The sequence below is a fragment of the Argopecten irradians genome, chromosome 12, assembly GCF_041381155.1.
Source record: "Argopecten irradians isolate NY chromosome 12, Ai_NY, whole genome shotgun sequence".
NCBI lineage: Eukaryota > Metazoa > Mollusca > Bivalvia > Pectinida > Pectinidae > Argopecten > Argopecten irradians.
In genome coordinates this window covers 33,126,137-33,149,363 of record NC_091145.1, presented here as the reverse complement: position 1 = coordinate 33,149,363, position 23,227 = coordinate 33,126,137, and the positions used below count along the sequence as shown (strand labels likewise).

General features: G+C 36.0%; 1 protein-coding gene across 1 annotated transcript; it reads left to right on the top strand.

Moving 5' to 3' along the window:
- The first annotated feature begins 1,217 nt into the window (after nucleotides 1-1,217).
- On the top strand, nucleotides 1,218-22,984 carry LOC138304658 (carbohydrate sulfotransferase 4-like). The gene is made up of 3 exons (XM_069244844.1): nucleotides 1,218-1,463; nucleotides 19,501-19,693; nucleotides 20,213-22,984. Exons 1-3 carry the CDS (start codon nucleotides 1,394-1,396, stop codon nucleotides 21,018-21,020), a joined length of 1,071 nt encoding a protein of 356 aa, XP_069100945.1. The 5' UTR covers nucleotides 1,218-1,393; the 3' UTR covers nucleotides 21,021-22,984.
- The last annotated feature ends 243 nt before the right edge of the window (nucleotides 22,985-23,227 follow it).

The following is a 23,227-nucleotide window of genomic DNA, read 5'->3' as shown; positions in this document are numbered from 1 at the left end:
TTCATTTTATTCGAATTTTCTGTTTATTAAATAAATATAATATAAATAAGAAAACTTTTTGCAACATTTTAAGTATGCTAAATAGTTTGGTGTAGTTGATATTGGATAAATGCCTACAGCTGTATATACTGTACATTGTGACCGGGAAGTTGACCCCTGACCGGCCGAATATAGGCGAAAGACAAATGGCTTAGCCATTAGACCACACCATCCGTTCACCAATACTTATCGGTTTTAACTATATTTCATTGCCCAAACATATAAAATGAACACAGCAAACACATAAAGATGAAAATGAAAATAAATGTTTCTGTTAGGATTTCTCTTCGTCAATAAATCATTTTTATCAAATGAATGTCCAAATAATTGGAAACGCATGGGATATAAATAGAATAGAATTCAAATATGAATAATACTTTTATCTAACTAAACTTGGTAAACATTGATTAGTAGTCATTATCACACTTTTGTCTTTGATAACGAACGTTTTGCCCATGCGATACTAGTGCTGTCCGTGCCGTCATATCAGCGCCCGGGCTGATATCACATTATGACGTCATAATTTGTTGAACATTATCATTTTTAAGTGATAGTTAACATTCCCTAGGATCTTGTTAATTTTGCTTAAAATTTATGTTTCAACTCGTTCATTGAACTGGGGATTATGTATTTGTAAAAAACCTATACAGTGTACATGTACATGTAATGAAGTTTTTCCACTGTTTCAACATTAAATTGGCCTATTTGATCAATACGTTTTAATACATGTTTTTAAAATGTAAAAAAAAATCCTTTTTTTCAAAATGTGTGACAAAAAGGTTATGATATGACAATTTTGATATCGCACCCTTTATCAGCCCTTGACCTGATATCAGCCCTCGGGCCTGCGGCCCTTGGGCTGATATGGCGGTCTCGGGCTGATAAAGGGTGCGATATCAAAATTGTCGTATAATAACCTTTAACTATAGCGTCAATACTAGTTCTATTTTAAACTGAACTTCATTGTATAAGTTAACTATCATAATTGTCAACATAACCTAGTTTATGTAATTAAGCAACTATTTAAAGTGTGAAACATAACCATATAATTACAACACTAATTAGCCAGGTACAGTTCCTGACCCATTTTTACACAATACACTGCCATAATGAGATATGTTTTTGTCAGATTGTACCCACTGTATACGGTCTTTAGAAACAAAACTTGAAGGAGAGAATGTTTGCAGACTGATTTTGTCTATTGTTCACTCCTATTGACTGTACATGTACCACAATGCATATACGGGGTATGTCAATGTCATTTGTTGAAATGAAACACAACTAAGATCTCCAATGGACGCAGGTTTCTTCTAACATCGACTTTGGCTGACGATTTATCCTCTCAGAAACAGTCATGCGAGCACGACGTGTGCGCGTATTCATCCTTATGACGGGTATACTTCTCGTGCTGTTCCGATATATAGGTAAATATATACCTAGTGTTTGGTGAAGTAAGGAACACATAATATATACTAATGCTAGGTAGAGGCATGGTTCATAAGTTCAGGTTTTATTGACTTTGAGTCTAAAGACTCATCAGTCGGACATACATATGCAGCCACGTGCATCATTACATACGATTTAAATGGGCATTTTTGAACAAATTGAAATTCATTTTTATCATCGGTTGAACAGGTAATAAGGACGTACACCTTCATTGTACGTTAGGTACTTGAAAGAAGGCCTGTCAGAAAATATTAGAAAGCGAATTAGAAGGAGATTAATTAGTTACCTATATGCCTGACAATGACTTTGTAATTCCCCATGCATATGTGTATCTTTAAAGTAGCCTGTTATCTATACTACTATCCCTACATGTATTTATTTTGCAGTTTATTTATTTGTTTGAATATAGCTAGTTGCTGTAGGTACTTTTGTTTTCCTTTGCTATGTTCTAATTACTTTTGCTCTCTATTTTCTTTTGTTACGGAATTACATACCTTATTTAAGCACGTGACGTGATCGTAGTACATGTATAAACTGATTTAAACATATTTTCATTGTTTAACATAACAACAGGATAAGGCACAAGTTATTTCAACTTAGAAGCGCCATTCTCCCAGAATTACATTGTATCTATACAGGTCTACAATAATATACACTACAAGTATTAGCTTCCCAAAAAGCTAGGTGGACTACGCGGAAACTTAACCCTTTGATTGGACAGAATATGGAAATTAAACAATGCTATGATGATATTGTTTAGCAATTTTAATTGTTCTGTTGAAAGCCATTTTATAATTTGTGAGCTTGTGTTAGTGCAATGTAGCCAGGTCTAGTACAGACGAACAGTTTTAATAATACTCACTGTAGTGCAACTAGTACGGCAACGATGTTTTGATCCGTTTCCGGTATCGCTTCGGCGACATGAAGACCACGGTACTGTGCTTTGTATCACTAATTTGCTGGCGTTACGGATGATTGCTGAAGAGTATGATAAGTTTCAACCAAACCAAAAAAATGTATTATTATCTGTTTTCTTATATTCCAAAAAATACATTTGAATATAACACTTGACAGAAAACACAGCTAGATTTTTCGTTCAGCTTCGATTTGTCGACTTATATTGAGGTGTAGTTTTACTGTGATTTAATATTGGAAATATTTAGACTTTCCCGTTTCCATTGGTATATAATTTGTTTACAATAATGTTAAAAATACTTATGAAATTTAATCATTAGTGTTCGATATCAGACTAGTGTCGCAACGGTTTTGAATTTCAGTACTGTACGGTTGAAACACAAGTTAAAAACAAAAGTGAGTGTACGGTTTGGATTTCTTTCTTTCAGATAATGTCATGAAAATAGACCAATTTGTGTAATATTATTAGAATTAAATTCATTAGACATAATATTTGACGTGTACGCAGTTAGACGATTTAGGAAAGCTTCAAGTAAAGTAATGCTATCTTAATTTTGGAGTAGACTAGAAATGGGTATACATGTACTAGTTTATCCCGTAATGCGCTTTATATACAGTAACTTTGTTCATGTCATATTTTTGCATACATCGGCTATTGTAATTAAAAAAAAAAAAACCAAAAGCATATCAAATAGCACGCACAAGGACTTAAGGGTGGCGGCGTCATCATAACGTTTCTCTTTTATGATGTCTTGTGGCGCTTAATTTATAGGCCGCACCTTTACTCACAGAAAATACAAGTTAAAAGTGTTAAATAACCTTAAAATAACTTTTAATAAATATTCGGCCATCCAAAGATGAGAATGAGCCATTTTCCGCCAATCCCTTGTTGTGTCATTTTTCTGAGTAAACAGAGCTTGCTGTCATTTAATTATGTAGAGATGTTAGGGTTGAACATGCAGAGAAGTGAAAAAATAAAAAGTCTAGCAATAGACAACTTTTTTCACAAGCGCAAATACTGGATTTAAATTTCCCGGCTTTATTTATCAGAATGCGATTTCATTGGTTAAGCGACATCACGTGATCGATGACCCCTTTTTCCGAGTGTAAACCCCATAGGGGCCAGATCAAATTTTCAGCTGACCGCCATCTTTAATTCCTCCAGCCGTTCCAGAAAACTTCTACATATAGATCACAGAAAACATTTTCAACCCTCCCACCTCAACCCATGTACTGTAATTTCATGTAACCGATTTCCTGAGATGTGGATTATGCAAACTGTTGTTATTTAATTTTGTTTGCCATATAATATAAACTTTTGATGTCTATATATATAAACTTTGGATGTCTATATGTGTGTTTTAATGTTGATAGGACGCTATTTTACACTATTTTCATGTGTATATTGATGTACGTTCGTCATATGGACATCTTATTTGTATGCTTGTTAGCTTGTTCATAGGTGGGCGCGGCGCTTAATTTATAGGCCGCACCTTTACTCACAGAAAATACAAGTTAAAAGTGTTAAATAACCTTAAAATAACTTTTAATAAATATTCGGCCATCCAAAGATGAGGATGAGCCATTTTCCGCCAATCCCTTGTTGTGTCATTTTCTCTGAGTATGTAGAGATGTTAGGGTTGAACATGCAGAGAAGTGAAAAAATACGATTTTTGGCCGCTTAACCCCTTCGCAATATATACATACTTTGTAGAATGTGAGTTAACCGATTTTTTTTTATCTGGGTCCCTAAAACGTCTAAAATTAGTCTATTGGCACTCTGGTGGGTCCATAATTATATAAACTGTAACTAATTATCCCTGTGCTTAATACGTTACGATTGGATTCTATTACGCATGGAGATGCCATCATATAAATAATACCAAACCGTTGCTATCTCAAACTCCAAACCGTACACTTTTTCGCGATATCATCGATCAAAACCGTTGCGCAAAGACTGACATAACGATGTAAACAATGGGTCAAACATTCTTTATTCTTCATCAAATATAGCAAAGCGCATATCAGATTGATACATATGAACCTAATAATTTGTTTCTCAGTCATATTTTGTGAATATTTTGGATAATAAGCAAGATTCAGATGAAAACTTGAAGTTTTTGCTAGGAACTCGCATCAAGCTGTATGTAAGTGTCACAATTGTATGATAAATAGGAGTAATTTGCGTGAAATCACGATCTTAATACAAGGTAGGATATCTAATTAACACTTGAGCTGCATATCGGTCTGCAACGCCATGCGCAATGTATTTAAACTCCACAAGTTGGAACCTACCTGCTCGGTACTCGTATATCGAAGCGATACCGGAAACGGATCAAAATATCGTTGCCGTACTAGTTGCACTACAGTGATACTTTTGCTTCCAACAAATTAAAAAGGGTTTTATGCAGATATTACTAAGCTCATAGAAAAGGCAAAGAAAATATTGAACTTAATCTAATATGTTTCTATGTTTTTCTATGGTCCGTTTTCATTCCGCTTTTAGTATGTACTGTCATTCCACATTTTAGTATGTTCCGTGTCCCGTTGATAATATATCTGATTATTAATGTTACACGATGGTGATCTAAATTAAATAAGAAATATAAAAGTAATGTCTCGAACATGGTATACTACTACAGATATATTTGTTCCATCTGTAAATGGAACCAGATTTAATTAAAGTACCCGATTAATTTCTAGAAAATCCTTGTTCAGAATACTTTTACCACGAATGCTTGTTCTACACCGATATCTAATTAACGGTTGCAAGCGCACATGTGACCATGCTTTATCAGGGAGATGGCGTCCGAATCCGGACAGATTAAAGTCTATTTCCGTAATTCGTTTTAATATTACTTCAACAGGTTGCTTGTAACACACCGAACATCCATCTGATTCAAGCGTTCTTGCTACATGGCTATCCTGCAAGATGGCGTGATTTGCATCCGATTCTAACTGCTACGCCTCAAGCGGCGTAGCAATAACCAATTAGATTTTCCAGAGTTAGATATTTGTTTGGAAGAAGCGAGTTGAAAACCTGGAAGAAGAACAAAATAACGAAAAATAAGAGGAGGGCGGGAGGGAGGGAGGAAATGGGCGGGGTTAATTAGTCTGTTGAAGTGAAATATTCTTAAGCGACCTTAGAACCGATTACTATTTTTTATAGTACGGATTTAAAAATATATCCGTTTAGTTCGTCTGACAGGTTTGGAGAACTACACTAAAAGAATAACATTAATTGTGACATTACAATATTGATAATGGTTGAAGTTCGGATTCTTTATACAGAGACTGTTTACTAGAAAAAGAGGGATAGCCTGTGATAACTCTTGCTGCTTCAAGTTGGACTTGCTCGAGCTTATTTACATCTGTCAGAGAACAATCGTCCCATAATTCATATGCATATCCGCAATAGTGTCTTTCTATTCAACAAATATTTAAATTTTCTTAAAGATGCTCCATCGCCGACAGAGCATAAATGATATTCATAATTTGAACAATAATTGGTGTTTAATCGTGTATATATATATATCTAATTAACACTGAATATAATGTAAAATAATTCATTTTGTCTTTGGTGCATGCGTAATCAGTACATCATTCCATATAGGATATAGTGCAACGGAATTTTTACGGGATGCAATTAATTATTTTCGATATTTTAAACTTGAAGTAAAATTAGAATTTCAAACTTTTCAACGATGATAATGGTGTAAAGTAAGTAACTTTTGTAACTGAAGAAAAATATTTAATCGTCTGATGCTGTTTTTGATAGTGAAAAAATACCATTTGTCAGCGGTGGAGCATTTTTATACCGATATTTTTTTCATACAAGCCTTTTGGATTTCTTATATATGTAAAGACCACTTTGCATCTGAACTAAAAGTTACACTTTAACGTCTATGGTTTTCAACCTAATGCAAAGTTTCAGTGCCAATAGTAAGTTGCCAAAGTGGCACGTTTTTAGAATTTGTTATGAATAATACATCAGTCTTTTGCGGGTTGAATTTAGTGAGCCAGTCTTGGGACCATTGATGACACTTCAGCAGGTCACTTTTTAAAGATCGTTGAATATCTACATAAGATGATGAAGAAAACATTAAGGAAGTATCATCGGCAAACGCTATTGAAACGCTATTCAAATTATCAACACTATGTAAATATGTAAATTAAAAAAAAAGTTGCCCCAAGTCACTTCCCTGCGGAACACCTGCATTTGTGGAGCCTTGATCAGAATACACATTTTTTCTAAAACTTGCTCTTGCCATCCTGATATATAATTTTTTAACCAACGTAATAGATTACCTCTAATACCATATGCTTCTAATTTAATCAATAAACCCTTGTGCCATACACGGTCAAATGCTTTTGATATATCATAAAAAATAAGACAGGTGTTGTTTTTTTCAAGAGAACAACATATATTTTGGTACATTTCTATCAATTGGTGTATTGTAGAATGACTAGACATAAAACCAGATTTTTTTCATAATAAAGGAGTTATCAAGAAAGTAATTATAAATATACTTGAACACTACTCTTCCAAAAACTTTACCGATACATGGTAACAAAGTAACAGGGCGATAATTGGACACCACATGTCTGTCCCCTTTCTTAAGTAAGGGTAGAACAATTCCTTTCTTCCAAATAGAAGGTAAAACATTTTGGCTATATGACATATCAAAAAGAATTGCCAATAGCTTACATATGGAATTTGCAATATATTTCAACATGTGGTGACTTATAATATCGTGGCCTGACGCTTTTCCTAATTTGAGAATTTTTAAGATATCACAAATTTCATCAAATCGAACAACAAGAGAATCAAGGTAAAAAAATGTTCTATAGTTAAATGTGGGGAATGGAATATCCCTATCATGTTTATTCAATATATTAGATTTTTCAATATCATCAAGTTCAACATTTCCGTTCTCAGGGTTGATCAATGGTGGAATAATTTCCTGTAAACTAGATTGTTTAAACAATTTACGAACGAGTTTCCAAAACGATTTAGGATTACTAGTATCAAGTTTATCGATTTTATCACCAACATTATCATAGAATAATTCCCTCGCGTGCTTTTTCATGTTATTTACCTTGTTTCTTTGGTTTTTATATTTGACTTGACTGGAGGCTGATTTTACATGTTTAAATTCTTTATGGATTCGGTCTCGTAATCGCATAGCTTTCCTAAGTTCAGAGTTCATCCAAAGTTTATCATGGGGTCTTATAGTAAGTCTTTTTAGGGATACATTCTTCAGCCAAAAATAAAAACTGCTCGGTAAATTCAACACTAGCAATATCAACGGAATCAAAATTTTGAAACAAGAGGCCCAGAGGGCTTGTATCGCTCACCAGGTTTGTAATGCCAAGTAATGTTCTGGATACAGGTTCATTGTTTCTTTTCTGAAAGAATTGGAATATTTATCTCTTATTCCACTATTCGGCCCGACCCCTCCTGCCCCCAGGGGGTCAGAGCCAAAGTTTATACAAGTCCTGTCCCCTTCTTCCAAGGATGTTTGTGGCCAAATATAGTCAGAATCCATGCAGAACTCTATGACAAGTAGCGATTGATAGGAATTACCTCAAATGCCCCTATTGGGCCCCGCCCCTCCTGCCCCCAGGGGTTCAGAGCTAAAGTTTATAGAAGTCCTGTTCCCCATCTTCCAAGGATGTTTATGGCCAAATATAGTCACAATCCATGCAGAACTCTATGACATGTAGCGATTTATAGGATTTACCTCTATCTCCCCTATTTGGTCCCGCATCTCCTGCCCCCCGGGGTTCAGAGCCAAAATATATACAAGTTCTGTCCCCCCTTCCCCCAAGGATGTTTGTGTCTATATTTGGTTACAATCCATGCAGAACTCTATGACGAGTAGCGATTTAAAGGAAATATTGACGGACAGACGACGGACGACGGACGTCGCGCCATGACATAAGCTCACCGGCCCTTCGGGCCAGGTGAGCTAAAATGAGGTACAATCAAAATTATTTATCAAAGCGTTAAGCTTATTAAAATCAGCATGCCTGTACGACCAAACTTCACGAGTATAAGTACGAGAAAGGTTTACTGGTACAGACAAAAATATTACACAAGCGTCATGATCGCTAATGGTACGATCGATTGCAATGACATTCGAATCATTACATTGAGAAATATCACTTATTAGAACTGGATCTGGTAAACTGTGTCCTGTCAATTCATGCCTGGTCGGTTCATTAATTACATTTTTTAAATCTAGTTCTAACATTACCTGATATAAAACATGAGTATGTGATAAGGTAAGTAAATCTACATTAATATCGCCAACAATCATCACATTTGATGCTATTTCTAAGGCTTTCTCCACTGAATATTTAAAGTTTTCCCTAAAGGGGTGACATGAACCTTCTGGCCTGTATACAGTACCTATCAATAAAATTTGATGCGGCCTTTCAACTTGTATCCATATAATTTCTCCACCCATAAATTCGAGATCAACTCTTCCAACACATTTAAGAGAATCCGAGTAGTAAACTAGTATCCCTCCACCAGAGATATTTCTATCTTTCCTAAAAGGCTCCATAAAACCTGGTCTAGTTAAATCAGCTGAAGATACTTGATGATCTAAGTGTGTTTCGGTAAAACACAAAATATTAAATTCATTTGTGATGTTTTCGACAAATCAATTATTCCTTATACTTCTGCTATTTAAATGAAATATAGAAAGATATATAAAGATGTGGTCCTCCATAAGCTACATAATAAAAACTTCTCTAGAAACCATTGCCAAATTGCAGATATATCACCTATTGACCATAATCAAAAAACATAAATAGCACAGGGACAGCATCGGAAAAAAATCTGAATTGGTTCATTAAAGTTGAATTATTAGATCTTTCATGAATATATACTTATTACGTGAACACGTAATAAGTTTAACGTGAGCACGTAATAAGTTTAACGTGAGCACGTAATAAGTTTAACGTGAGCACGTAATAAGTTTAACGTGAGCACGTAATAAGTTTAACGTGAGCACGTAAAAGAAAAAAAAATATATATTTCACCTTAAAGAACAAAATATTTCTCATCCTACATCAAATAAATAACACTTTTCATCCTACATCAAAAAAATTTAATAAAATAAAAATTTTGATTGTCTTACACAAAATGTTTTGCGTGCTCACGTTAACGTTGCGCGTGCTCGCGCATCAAGGTTTACGTGAGCACGTAAGTAACAGAACAAAAAAAAAAAAAAAAAAAAAAAAAACCGACAAGAAAAAAATGGCCAGAAGCCCAATTGGCCTTAACGGTCATCTGACTATTGGCACAATACAACATATAGTAGTTTAAAGATTTCAGCCTATTTGAACCTTGTAAATGAAGTTCAAGGTCATTTTTAAAACAATAATGGTAGTCCTTCATCCCAGCATGTCACAGGCCCAATATCAGGTCTGTAGGCCTCTCAGTTATACACAAAAAGTTATTTCAAGAATTTAGCCTTTCTGACTCCTGTGACCTTGGATGAAGGTCAAGGTCATTCATTTGAACGAACTTGATAGCTCACAATCCAAGCAAGTCACAGGCTAATATCAGGTCTCTAGGCCTCCTAGTTGTTCTCAAGAAATCGTTTAAAGATTTTAACATATTTGACCCCTGTGACCTTGAATGACAGTCAAAGTTATTCATTTGAACAAACCTGGTAGCCCTTCATCAAAGCATGCTGCCGGCGAAATATGAGTATCCTGGGCATTTCAGACTTGAGAAGAAGTCAATAAAAGATTTTAGCTTATTTCACCCCTGTGACCTTGACAGTCAATGTCATTCATTTGAACAAATTTAGTAGCCCTTCATTCCAGCATGCTGCAGGCCCAATATGAGTATCATGGGCCGTACAGTTCTTGAATAGAAGCCGTTTACATATTTAAGCCTATTTCACCCCTGTAACCTTAAATGAAAGTCAAGGTCATTCATTTGAATAAACCTGGTGGGCCCTTCATTATATAATGTCACAGGCCCTATATCAGATCTCTAGGCGTCCTTGTTATTATCAAGAAGTCGTTTAAAGATTTTAGCCTATTTTACCCCTGTGACTTTAAATGAAGATCAAAGTCATTCATTTGAACAAACTTGTCAGCCCTTTATCTCAACATGCTGCAGGTCCAATATGAGCATCTTAGACCATTCGGTCCTAGAGAATATTTTTTTTAAGATTTTAGCCTATTTGACCCAATAGCCTTGAATGAAGTCAAGGTTATTCATTTGAACAAACTTGGTAGCCCTTTATTCAAGCATGTTGCAGGTCCAATATGAAAACCCTGCGCTTCTCCGATCTTGAAAAGTCGTTTAAAGATTTTAGCATATTTGACCCCTGTGACCTTGAATGACAGTCAAAGTTATTCATTTGAACAAACCTGGTAGCCCTTCATCAAACCATGCTGCCGGCGAAATATGAGTATCCTGGGCATTTCAGACTTGAGAAGAAGTCAATAAAAGATTTTAGCTTATTTCACCCCTGTGACCTTGACAGTCAATGTCATTCATTTGAACAAATTTAGTAGCCCTTCATTCCAGCATGCTGCAGGCCCAATATGAGTATCATGGGCCGTACAGTTCTTGAATAGAAGCCGTTTACATATTTAAGCCTATTTCACCCCTGTAACCTTAAATGAAAGTCAAGGTCATTCATTTGAATAAACCTGGTGGGCCCTTCATTATATAATGTCACAGGCCCTATATCAGATCTCTAGGCGTCCTTGTTATTATCAAGAAGTCGTTTAAAGATTTTAGCCTATTTTACCCCTGTGACTTTAAATGAAGATCAAAGTCATTCATTTGAACAAACTTGTCAGCCCTTTATCTCAACATGCTGCAGGTCCAATATGAGCATCTTAGACCATTCGGTCCTAGAGAATATTTTTTTAAGATTTTAGCCTATTTGACCCAATAGCCTTGAATGAAGTCAAGGTTATTCATTTGAACAAACTTGGTAGCCCTTTATTCAAGCATGTTGCAGGTCCAATATGAAAACCCTGCGCTTCTCCGATCTTGAAAAGTCGTTTAAAGATTTTAGCATATTTGACCCCTGTGACCTTGAATGAAGGTCAAGGTTATTTATTTTAACAAACTTGGTAGTCCTTCATCCCGGCATGCTGCAGGCCGAATATGGGTATCCTGGGCCTTTCGGTTCTTGGGAAGAAGTCTTTATCAAAAATCATAGAACAAAGAATACATTTTGGAGGCATGTTTGCCAGGCATGGGTTAGGGTATCTGAAGCAGTACAGATGAGAACTTCTTCAGAATTTTTAAGACTTCCTTTATGGTTCAACCCTATTTTTTGCATTGATAATGAATCTTTTTTTTTAAATGGTTTGATAAAGGTGTTCGAAATATTTGTGATTTATTAATTCTGTATAGAATCAGAACATTTTTTACTTTACCAAAGTATTTGCAGTTGAATCAAGAAAATATGTAAAAAGGACCCGTAACACCTACAATTGAATTTTGCCCAATTTAATCAATTTAACAAAACACCAGGTGCATTTTGTAGTACCATGACAGAGAACCTGTAATATACATTTAAAAAATTCAAAAGGCCCTAGGGGCATATGCTAGGGATGATTTAATGTTGCCATCCCGAAGTATACACCAGGATTCCCTATTAGGTACAAAACTATATCAAATTAATAAAATAATCAAAGTATACATTGCTGCAAATTTTGACTGAGCAAATGTAACTTAAAAAATTGAAATAATTTTTTTTATTGGTTCTTGAAACCAAAATTAGCCATATTTGGAGGTCTATTTTTAGAAATATCAAATTTTCACCAAAATGGTACACCCACTTCCAGTTCTTGTACACCAAATATATTTAGTAACTGTTTAGCACATAATGTTAGAAAACTATGAAAATTTAAAAAAAAATCCATGACCGGTAAAGGTGTCAACTAAAAGACAAATTACTGTGGGGTAGTTTTTTTCAAGAAAAATCACATATGGGTCATATAATGATAAATTAAAGGATGCAAACTATTATATTTCTATTAAAATAATATGTTATTTTATTAAAGGAATGATTTTCTGATTATATTAGGCACTGATACGATATTATTTAGCGCATTAAGATAAACATATTTAATCTTAAACCCCAAAAGATAGGGTACTTCTATAGAAGATTTTGTAGCCGAACAGAGTTTTAATGGAAGTAGTTTACCTACTTCCGGTTCTTGTACACCAAAAATATAAAGTAACTCTTTAGAACATTATGTAAGAAACCTATGTCCAAAATTTCCAAAAAATCCATGACCGGTAAAATTGTCAACTGAATGGTTAATTACCGTAGGACAGTTTTTTCGAGAAAAATCATATATCCTTATATCGCTCATATAATGACAAATCGGAGAGTTGCGAAGTATTATATTTCTATTAAAATGATATGTTCTCATCAACAGAATGTCTTATGTATTGCCTTAATTGTTTGTCACTACTTTATTCTTTGAGGTGTTGTATTGTGCCCGATAGTCAGAAGACTGTTAAGGCCCATGGGCCTATTAACAGATACATTAACAGACCGTAACAAATATGCGGATGTATGCATTTTAAGTAAATTTCCAATTTTTGGTTTTATGGCAATAAAAAAATGAATGTTAAGTGTTATGCCGGCCGAGACCCTTGTGGGCTTTGGTCTCTTGTTAACATGTATTTGTATCGCAATTTATGTATTTGTTTAAGTATAAGCTAGCTTATGTAGGTACTCTTATTTTATCATGTTGTGTTCTAATTACGTTTGTTTTCTGTTGCTTAAATAAGTAGAGGTGCCTATTTTCTTTTGTTACAGAATTACTTACGCAGAGAGTAATGACTAGCCCTGTCAAAGTAACTCGGCTCCGTTCTGGTAATGTTGTATTTGATTTATAGAAATAATTGTATCTTATCATTATATAAAACAAATAGCAAGCATTGTAACGTGATCGTATTACAAACTCTTAATTGGTTAATCAAAGTTAAAATATACGTGAAACATAATGTAAGCTTAAATCGGACTATTCTTGACTGAATATCCGTTGCAGAAGCTAGGGTCCCTATCGAATACCTCGAGCGAGAATGTTACGTTGCAAATGAATTTACCAATCGATTATCAGATAATCTCATCATCATTATCAGTTTATCTCATCTGACCCGAAGGGTCATGATGATCTACCGTATTGTCATCATTCACTGACCGTCGTCGTGCGCCGTGCGCCGTGCGCCGTTCGTAAATTTTTCATTCAAACGACCTCTTCGCAATAACCAGAAGACCCAGGGTACTAATATATGGCCTGTAGCATGCTGGGATGAAGGGCTATCAATTTTGTTGAAATGAATGACCTTGACCTTCATTTAGGATTACTGCAGTAGGCTTATACAGCAGGACGGCAAAGCTGCAACTTCCTCTCTCTTCAGTAGTTGAAGAGTTCAAGACGGGCAAGGCGAGGCTCATCATGACCTTAAAAGAGCCCAAAGATGACAAGGTGCGGTTAGCAGGCGTAGAAGAACGCACTGGTAGGAAGTGGTCAGCATCCAAGACAGTCAGCGAAGCAGAGAGCCGGTTGCGACACAAAGACATCGTGGGGACAACCGCTGTAGGGAGACAGGGCCTTGGAGCATCTTAAATCACTCTCTGGAAGAAAGCATATGTCGAAGAGAGGCGAACACTGGTACAGAAGGAGATAAGAAGTGGTGAAGAAGAAAGAAGACAGACTAAAGCAGTGGAACTAGGCGTCCAGGGGCCTGGGCAAGGTCGGACACAGAACCACGTTTACTATCATTGATGGAGATCTGGAAGTATCCGCAATTCCAACTGCAATTTCTCCTCCGTTCTGTGTATGATGTACTACCAACACCAGCAAATCTCCATAGATGGGATCTTGTAGAAACACCAGACTGCCCTCTTTGTGGGCAGAGAGGAACTCTCCAACATATACTTACCTCCTTCAATGTGGCCCTAGCACAGGGAAGATATACATGGCGCAACAACGAAGTCCTAAGGGAGCTTGCAGATATTTTAGAGAAAGAACACAAGAACACCAGATCCAATCAACCAAGGCCCATTCATACACAGATTAGGTTTGTGAGGGAAGGGGAAAGAAGAACGTCAAGATCTGAGAAATCAACCGGAATCATCAGCCAAGCAGGGGACTGGAGACTGGCTGTAGATCTCAACCAGAGATTAAAGTTTCCAGATATTGTTCCTACCAACCTCAGACCGGATATGGTTCTTTGGTCACCAGGATCGAAGAAAATCATCATTATTGAGCTTACAATTCCATGGGAGGAAAGATGCAGTGAAGCCCACGAAAGAAAGAGAACAAAGTATGAGGCACTGCTGCTGGAATGTAGGGAACAGGGCTGGCAGACATGGAACTACCCTGTTGAGGTCGGTTGCAGAGGCTTCCCTGCACAGTCTGTGTGGAGAATGCTATCTGCACTAGGGTTGGCGGGCAGGACGAGAAGGGCAGCAGTGCAGAGGATGGCCAAGGCAGCAGAACGAGCTTCATGCTGGGTGTGGATGAGGAAAGACACCAGTAGCTGGACACCCACCACCGACGCGCAGTGATTGATCACCACTGTGGACCCCCCATCCTGAGAGTGTACCGAGTAAGGGGTCGAAACACACGATGAGGGATGGCCTCGGCTGAGGACGTCGGCGGTGTTGCAGTATAACACCATAGCTGTATATAGGTAACAGGGGTCAAATAGGCTGAAATCCTTTAAAATTTTTCTTGTTAATAACTAAGAGGCCTAGAGACCTGATATTGGGCTCTTGCCATGCTAGGATCAAGGGCTATCAAGTTTCTTCAAAGGAATGATCTTGATCTTCATTCAAGGTCACAAGGGTAAAAAAACCTAAAGTCATTTAAACGACTTCTTTTCAATAACCAGAAAGCCCAAGATACTCAAATTTGACCTGCAGCATGTTGGGCTGAAAGGCTACCACGCTTGTTCAAATGAATGACCTTGACATTCATTCGAGGCCACATGGGTCAAATATGCTAAAATCTTTAACAACTTCTTGTGAATAACTTAGAGGCCTAGGGAAATGATATTACGCCCTTGACATGCTGGGTTTAAGAATTATCAAGTCTGTTCAAAGGAATGACCTTGATCTTCATTGAAGGACACAAGGGTCAAAAAAGCTAAAATCTTTTAAACGACTTCTTCTCAAAGACAAGAAGGCTTATGATCCTCATATTGGGCCTGCAGCATGCTGAGATTAAGGGCTACCAATTTTGTTCAAATAAATGACCTTGACTTTCATTCAAGGTCACAGGGGTCAAATAGGCTAAAATCTTTAAACGACTTCTTCTCAAGAACAAGAAAGTCCAGGATACTCATATTGGGCCTACAGCAACCTGGGATGAAGGGCTACGAAGTTTTGTCAAATGAATGACCTTGGCCTTCATTTAAGGTCACAGGGGTCAAATTGGCTAAAATCCTTTTAACAACTTCCTGTGAATAACTAAGAGGCCTAGAGACCTGATATTGGGCCTTTAATATGCTGAGACGAATGGCAATCAAGTTTGTTCAAATGAATGACTTTGACTTCACACAGACTGTGCAGGGAAGCCTCTGCAACCGACCTCAACAGGGTAGTTCCATGTCTGCCAGCCCTGTTCCCTACATTCCAGCAGCAGTGCCTCATACTTTGTTCTCTTTCTTTCGTGGGCTTCACTGCATCTTTCCTCCCATGGAATTGTAAGCTCAATAATGATGACTTTCTTCGATCCTGGTGACCAAAGAACCATATCCGGTCTGAGGTTGGTAGGAACAATATCTGGAAACTTTAATCTCTGGTTGAGATCTACAGCCAGTCTCCAGTCCCCTGCTTGGCTGATGATTCCGGTTGATTTCTCAGATCTTGACGTTCTTCTTTCCCCTTCCCTCACAAACCTAATCTGTGTATGAATGGGCCTTGGTTGATTGGATCTGGTGTTCTTGTGTTCTTTCTCTAAAATATCTGCAAGCTCCCTTAGGACTTCGTTGTTGCGCCATGTATATCTTCCCTGTGCTAGGGCCACATTGAAGGAGGTAAGTATATGTTGGAGAGTTCCTCTCTGCCCACAAAGAGGGCAGTCTGGTGTTTCTACAAGATCCCATCTATGGAGATTTGCTGGTGTTGGTAGTACATCATACACAGAACGGAGGAGAAATTGCAGTTGGAATTGCGGATACTTCCAGATCTCCATCAATGATAGTAAACGTGGTTCTGTGTCCGACCTTGCCCAGGCCCCTGGACGCCTAGTTCCACTGCTTTAGTCTGTCTTCTTTCTTCTTCACCACTTCTTATCTCCTTCTGTACCAGTGTTCGCCTCTCTTCGACATATGCTTTCTTCCAGAGAGTGATTTAAGATGCTCCAAGGCCCTGTCTCCCTACAGCGGTTGTCCCCACGATGTCTTTGTGTCGCAACCGGCTCTCTGCTTCGCTGACTGTCTTGGATGCTGACCACTTCCTACCAGTGCGTTCTTCTACGCCTGCTAACCGCACCTTGTCATCTTTGGGCTCTTTTAAGGTCATGATGAGCCTCGCCTTGCCCGTCTTGAACTCTTCAACTACTGAAGAGAGAGGAAGTTGCAGCTTTGCCGTCCTGCTGTATAAGCCTACTGCAGTAATCCTAAATGAAGGTCAAGGTCATTCATTTCAACAAAATTGATAGCCCTTCATCCCAGCATGCTACAGGCCATATATTAGTACCCTGGGTCTTCTGGTTATTGCGAAGAGGTCGTTTGAATGAAAAATTTACGAACGGCGCACGGCGCACGGCGCACGACGACGGTCAGTGAATGATGACAATACGGTAGATCATCATGACCCTTCGGGTCAGATGAGATAAACTGATAATGATGATGAGATTATCTGATAATCGATTGGTATATTCATTTGCAACGTAACATTCTCGCTCGAGGTATTCGATAGGGACCCTAGCTTCTGCAACGGATATTCAGTCAAGAATAGTCCGATTTAAGTGTACATTATGTTGCACGTATATATTAACTTTGATTAACCAATTAAGAGTTTGTAATACGATCACGTTACAATGCTTGCTATTTGTTTTATATAATGATAAGATACAATTATTTCTATAAATCAAATACAACATTACCAGAACGGAGCCGAGTTACTTTGACAGGGCTAGTCATTACTCTCTGCGTAAGTAATTCTGTAACAAAAGAAAATAGGCACCTCTACTTATTTAAGCAACAGAAAACAAACGTAATTAGAACACAACATGATAAAATAAGAGTACCTACATAAGCTAGCTTATACTTAAACAAATACATAAATTGCGATACAAATACATGTTAACAAGAGACCAAAGCCCACAAGGGTCTCGGCCGGCATAACACTTAACATTCATTTTTTTATTGCCATAAAACCAAAAATTGGAAATTTACTTAAAATGCATACATCCGCATATTTGTAACGGTCTGTTAATGTATCTGTTAATAGGCCCATGGGCCTTAACAGTCTTCTGACTATCGGGCACAATACAACACCTCAAAGAATAAAGTAGTGACAAACAATTAAGGCAATACATAAGACATTCTGTTGATGAGAACATATCATTTTAATAGAAATATAATACTTCGCAACTCTCCGATTTGTCATTATATGAGCGATATAAGGATATATGATTTTTCTCGAAAAAACTGTCCTACGGTAATTAACCATTCAGTTGACAATTTTACCGGTCATGGATTTTTTGGAAATTTTGAACATAGGTTTCTTACATAATGTTCTAAAGAGTTACTTTATATTTTTGGTGTACAAGAACCGGAAGTAGGTAAACTACTTCCGTTAAAACTCTGTTCAGCTACAAAATCTTCTATAGAAGTACCCTATCTTTTGGGGTTTAAGATTAAATATGTTTATCTTAATGCGCTAAATAATATCGTATCAGTGCCTAATATCATCAGAAAATCATTCCTTTAATAAAATAACATATTATTTTAATAGAAATATAATAGTTTGCATCCTTTAATTTATCATTATATGACCCATATGTGATTTTTCTTGAAAAAAAACTACCCCACAGTAATTTGTCTTTTAGTTGACAACTTTACCGGTCATGGATTTTTTTTAAATTTTCATAGTTTTCTAACATTATGTGCTAAACAGTTACTAAATATATTTGGTGTACAAGAACTGGAAGTGGGTGTACCATTTTGGTGAAAATTTGATATTTCTAAAAATAGACCTCCAAATATGGCTAATTTTGGTTTCAAGAACCAATAAAAAAAATTATTTCAATTTTTTAAGTTACATTTGCTCAGTCAAAATTTGCAGCAATGTATACTTTGAGAACAAGATATCGGTTTTTGAAACTGAACATTAATTTGATATAGTTTTGGACCTAATAGGGAATCCTGGTGTATACTTCGGGATGGCAACATTAAATCATCCCTAGCATATGCCCCTAGGGCTTTTTGAATTTTTTAAATGTATATTACAGGTTCTCTGTCATGGTACTACAAAATGCACCTGGTGTTTTGTTAAATTGATTAAATTGGGCAAAATTCAATTGTAGGTGTTACGGGTCCTTTTTACATATTTTCTTGATTCAACTGCAAATACTTTGGTAAAGTAAAAAATGTTCTGATTCTATACAGAATTAATAAATCACAAATATTTCGAACACCTTTATCAAACCATTTAAAAAAAAGATTCATTATCAATGCAAAAAATAGGGTTGAACCATAAAGGAAGTCTTAAAAATTCTGAAGAAGTTCTCATCTGTACTGCTTCAGATACCCTAACCCATGCCTGGCAAACATGCCTCCAAAATGTATTCTTTGTTCTATGATTTTTGATAAAGACTTCTTCCCAAGAACCGAAAGGCCCAGGATACCCATATTCGGCCTGCAGCATGCCGGGATGAAGGTCTACCAAGTTTGTTCAAATGAATGACCTTGACCTTCATTCAAGGTCACAGGGGTCAAATTGGCTAAAATCTTTAAATGAATATATGTTGTATTGTGCCAATAGTCAGATGAACGTTAAGCCCTATGGGCCTTTTGTTATATTTTGTAGATGCTTTTTCATGACAAAGCCCTTAGTTTTTTTAATCCTGGTGAAGTTTCAGACAGTACTTCAGCTCCCGTTCCTATCCTGATCGTTAGTTACATGAGAAGTGGGTCAACATTCACATCTGACGTCATCGCCAGCCATCCGTCATCGTACTATATATTCGAACCTCTGAGATATATTGTTCCTAAAATAAAACACCAATACCCAATACAGTTGATCAACGGTACAACAATTCTACCAGAGTGAGTATTTTGTAAACAAAATTTATACAAGATGTCTTAACGTCTTAAGTCATATTGCAAGGCGTTTTTTCATTTCATTTGCTATTGTCATATACATGTATAATCATCAAAAAATGTGTCAAAGTTTGCTAGTAGAATTCAGGATACGTGTCATCATGATAAGAAAGCGCTGTAATCGTAACGTCATAATGGCAACATTAATGTTACGTATAATTTGTGAAAAAAAAATCCCGTGGTAAATCTTTGTAGTTGCATGCAACAAAATAATCAACATTTGAATAGACACCCCCCTTGAATAGACGCACCTGTTTTATCCATTCAGCTAGTCTCAAACATAAAAATTAGTCAGAAATACAATTTTGATGAGGTATGAAAGAACACATATGTGCAGGCACTTGTAAATATTCCGTTTTATTTCATTAAGAGGATCAATAATATTTCAAGCAATTTGTTATTAAACGGGGATGAACTTGGAAAAAAAGCTATGCTTAAAAATGCAATATTCACTTTATCTTTCAGATCACACGATGAGGCCGTCATTTTGTCCGACTTTTTGCGTTCTTGGCTTACCTGTCAATATGGCGGACTTGACTTGGAATATGTGCGCCATATTACTACCACACATTCTGCAACACGGTTTAAAATGTGTTTGAAAACGAAACAGAACAACACTGAACCAGCGTTACAAACGTGTCTAAAGATTCTACAGAAACAATGTGAATCCAGTACCATCCGTGTGATAAAAACAATCCGTGTTAGAATGAAACGTACAGTCCAAAGTTTGCTAGAACGGATTCCTGGATTAAAAGTGATTCATTTGTTTCGTGACCAAAGACCGCGGCTCCTTTCAGCAGAAAGGACACCGAAAATGTTAATTTATAGTTTGCAAACTACTGCTAAGCGTGAATGTTTGAATGTTTTGAATGATATCGTCATTCATCAGGCGCTCGAACAAGCATATCCTGGCCAACTAGCAACTGTTTTGTATGAAAGATTAGCAGAAAATCCTTTAGTGGTTTCCAAACGTATTTTTAAATTTCTTCAATTACCTTTTACAAGAAAATCATTTGAATATATTAAGACCATCACATCATCAGCAACCGCGGTTCCATGTAGTTTTTGCACAAAAAAGAAGAATTCTACTAAGACAGCACATGCGTGGAGAACTAAGAAATCCTTAGACTTCGAGAAGATAAAAATGATACAGAGAGAATGCAAGGAAACTCAAAACGCTCTTGGTTATTTACCATTAAATAGCACAACTCAAATGAGGAATACTTCAATTAATTTAAGAATTACAACTCCTTTCACTGTCGATGCTTTATAATTGTTTTTTTAGTAAACAATTCCGAAAACAAAAATCAATTAATAAATGTTCATGATATATTATAGAATATATAACGCGTATACTTTCTGTAATTATATGCACTGGCTGTAGCGGCACTATTAAGATATATAATGTAATACATAAATTGAGCTAATGTTGAATTTCAACTCATTAAGTTTTGTTGAACTTGTAAAGTATGACAAAATATGCGATGAAAATGTACATTTCAGAAAACAAGTCCACTGGGTTCAGTACATATTTTTGTAACCAAATAACTAATATCTTTGTTGACTAGTTTCTATATCAAGTACAAGGCGCGCATGTATGACCGGATTTGACATTAAAATACTATACACATCGAGTCTTTTTTACCTTGTCATGAAAATATATCATTAGAATATGGCATGAAGAAGAGCATTTTAGTCAATCATCAAAAATGTTCCCATTATATTCTTTTAGATACACCGGTCATGAAACGAATTCTAGTTTTGAGGGAAAAAAATGTCCGCAGTATTTTGGACAAAACTTGCTGATTACTAGAAATCCGCTTAGAATAATATATCTAGCACTTTTGTCTTAAAACAACATTCTCACTATGCTCAAATAATATAATGACATTTCATAAGTGATATCAATTGGAAGGACTCTATCTATGTATTATTTGCGTGATATAATGTACAACCGACATTCGCACGACAGAGTCAAACTGACTCGCGGCGTGTATTCTTCTGTAAAGTCGAATCTAGTATTGTTCAGAAGTCTGTCTGGTTAGGTTCACATATGAAGTGATATCTATATGCACACTATTGTCACGTCACTAAGCGGCTAAAGAAACCCAAGTAATTTCCCACCGATCGGAATCAGTGTTGGATTGTCAAAGTAGGTTATTACTAGAAATAGATTTTGCAACACTTTTGACTTATATTTCTTTTTACTAGCTATAAGTAGTCCTCTGGCTTTTGCAATTTTGCATTAAGTATAGAGTTTTACTTACAACAGTTGCACTACTTTCAAAAAATGACACAGCACACAGTTATGTTCTTCTTCTAGTGTTTAACTATACTACATTTAGTCCCCTGCTACATCAACCAACACAACCACGGTAAATATAATGTCACATGTACTCAGCTTCAGAAATGTATGGTACTTTGTTCATTCTTCTTCTCTTAATATATTTCCTGTACAATTTCTTGAAGAAAAATAATCTATATTCAAACTAGTACTTGAGCTTACAAGCAATGAAGACTTAGTTCTACTACCAATAATTAGTTTACGTTATACTCATAATAGTTTAAGCTTTCTAACATCTGCTTCATTGTCTGATTTTAGAATTAGATATGGTATAAGGTCGTTTTTGTATATTGACTGGGCAAATTTTATTATCAGAGACAATAGCTTTGATAGAAGGTTCAGTGTTCAGTAGTATATCTAAATAATCTTCCAGCCTACATAACGAAGAGGATAATAAATACAACATTTACTGCATTGTTGTATAAACATATAGGACGCATTGTGTACCCTGTTGGTATTTTAACCATGATAAATTTTGGATACCCTTTTTTGGTAGCTACACCCTAATAGCATCTTCAATTAAATTGTATTAATTGTAAAAAAATCGTAGCTAAAATATTTGTGATTCGTCAATCGAGATATCTTTATTGGTATTCCATATACCTTATATACCTGGAAAGCCATATTTTGCAACTGCAAATATATTCCTACATTTCCAATGTGTTACATCGAAAGGATTTTCTGTATATATATGGAACTTTAAAACCAGTGGTTTGAAAATAAATATGTCTACATACGAAGTGTCCGATAATGTGATATGAACAACATATCTATGATATGGTCCAGTGCAGTGCAGAGTCCTAAAGAATAGTATTATGGTGACTTGTATTTCGGTGAATTTGGTAAATGCAGTAAGGATTATCATTTCACAGACCACGTGATAATTTGTATATAGCGTCAAGTATGTGTAAATATGTCATTTATTAATATATATTTATAAAACATATAGTGTATTGATTTTAATTAAGGATTAAGATATGTATATGATATTTGTGTCTGAATTCTCTGAACATAGTTAAAACGTTAATGTGATGGTGTTGGATTTATTATTCGTGATATTTGTCTATAAATCTTCCATTTGTGTTTCCGTAACAGATTAAAAAAATGTACATAAAACATATTTGCATATTTATATA

Excerpts from the sequence above, each read along its gene's own strand:
- LOC138304658 (XM_069244844.1), top strand. The coding sequence starts at position 1,394 with ATGCGAGCACGACGTGTGCGCGTATTCATCCTTATGACGGGTATACTT. Across the intron at positions 1,464-19,500 it reads CGTGCTGTTCCGATATATAG|TTTCAGACAGTACTTCAGCT; the intron begins GTAAATATATAC and ends ATCCTGGTGAAG. Across the intron at positions 19,694-20,212 it reads GGTACAACAATTCTACCAGA|ATCACACGATGAGGCCGTCA; the intron begins GTGAGTATTTTG and ends TTTATCTTTCAG.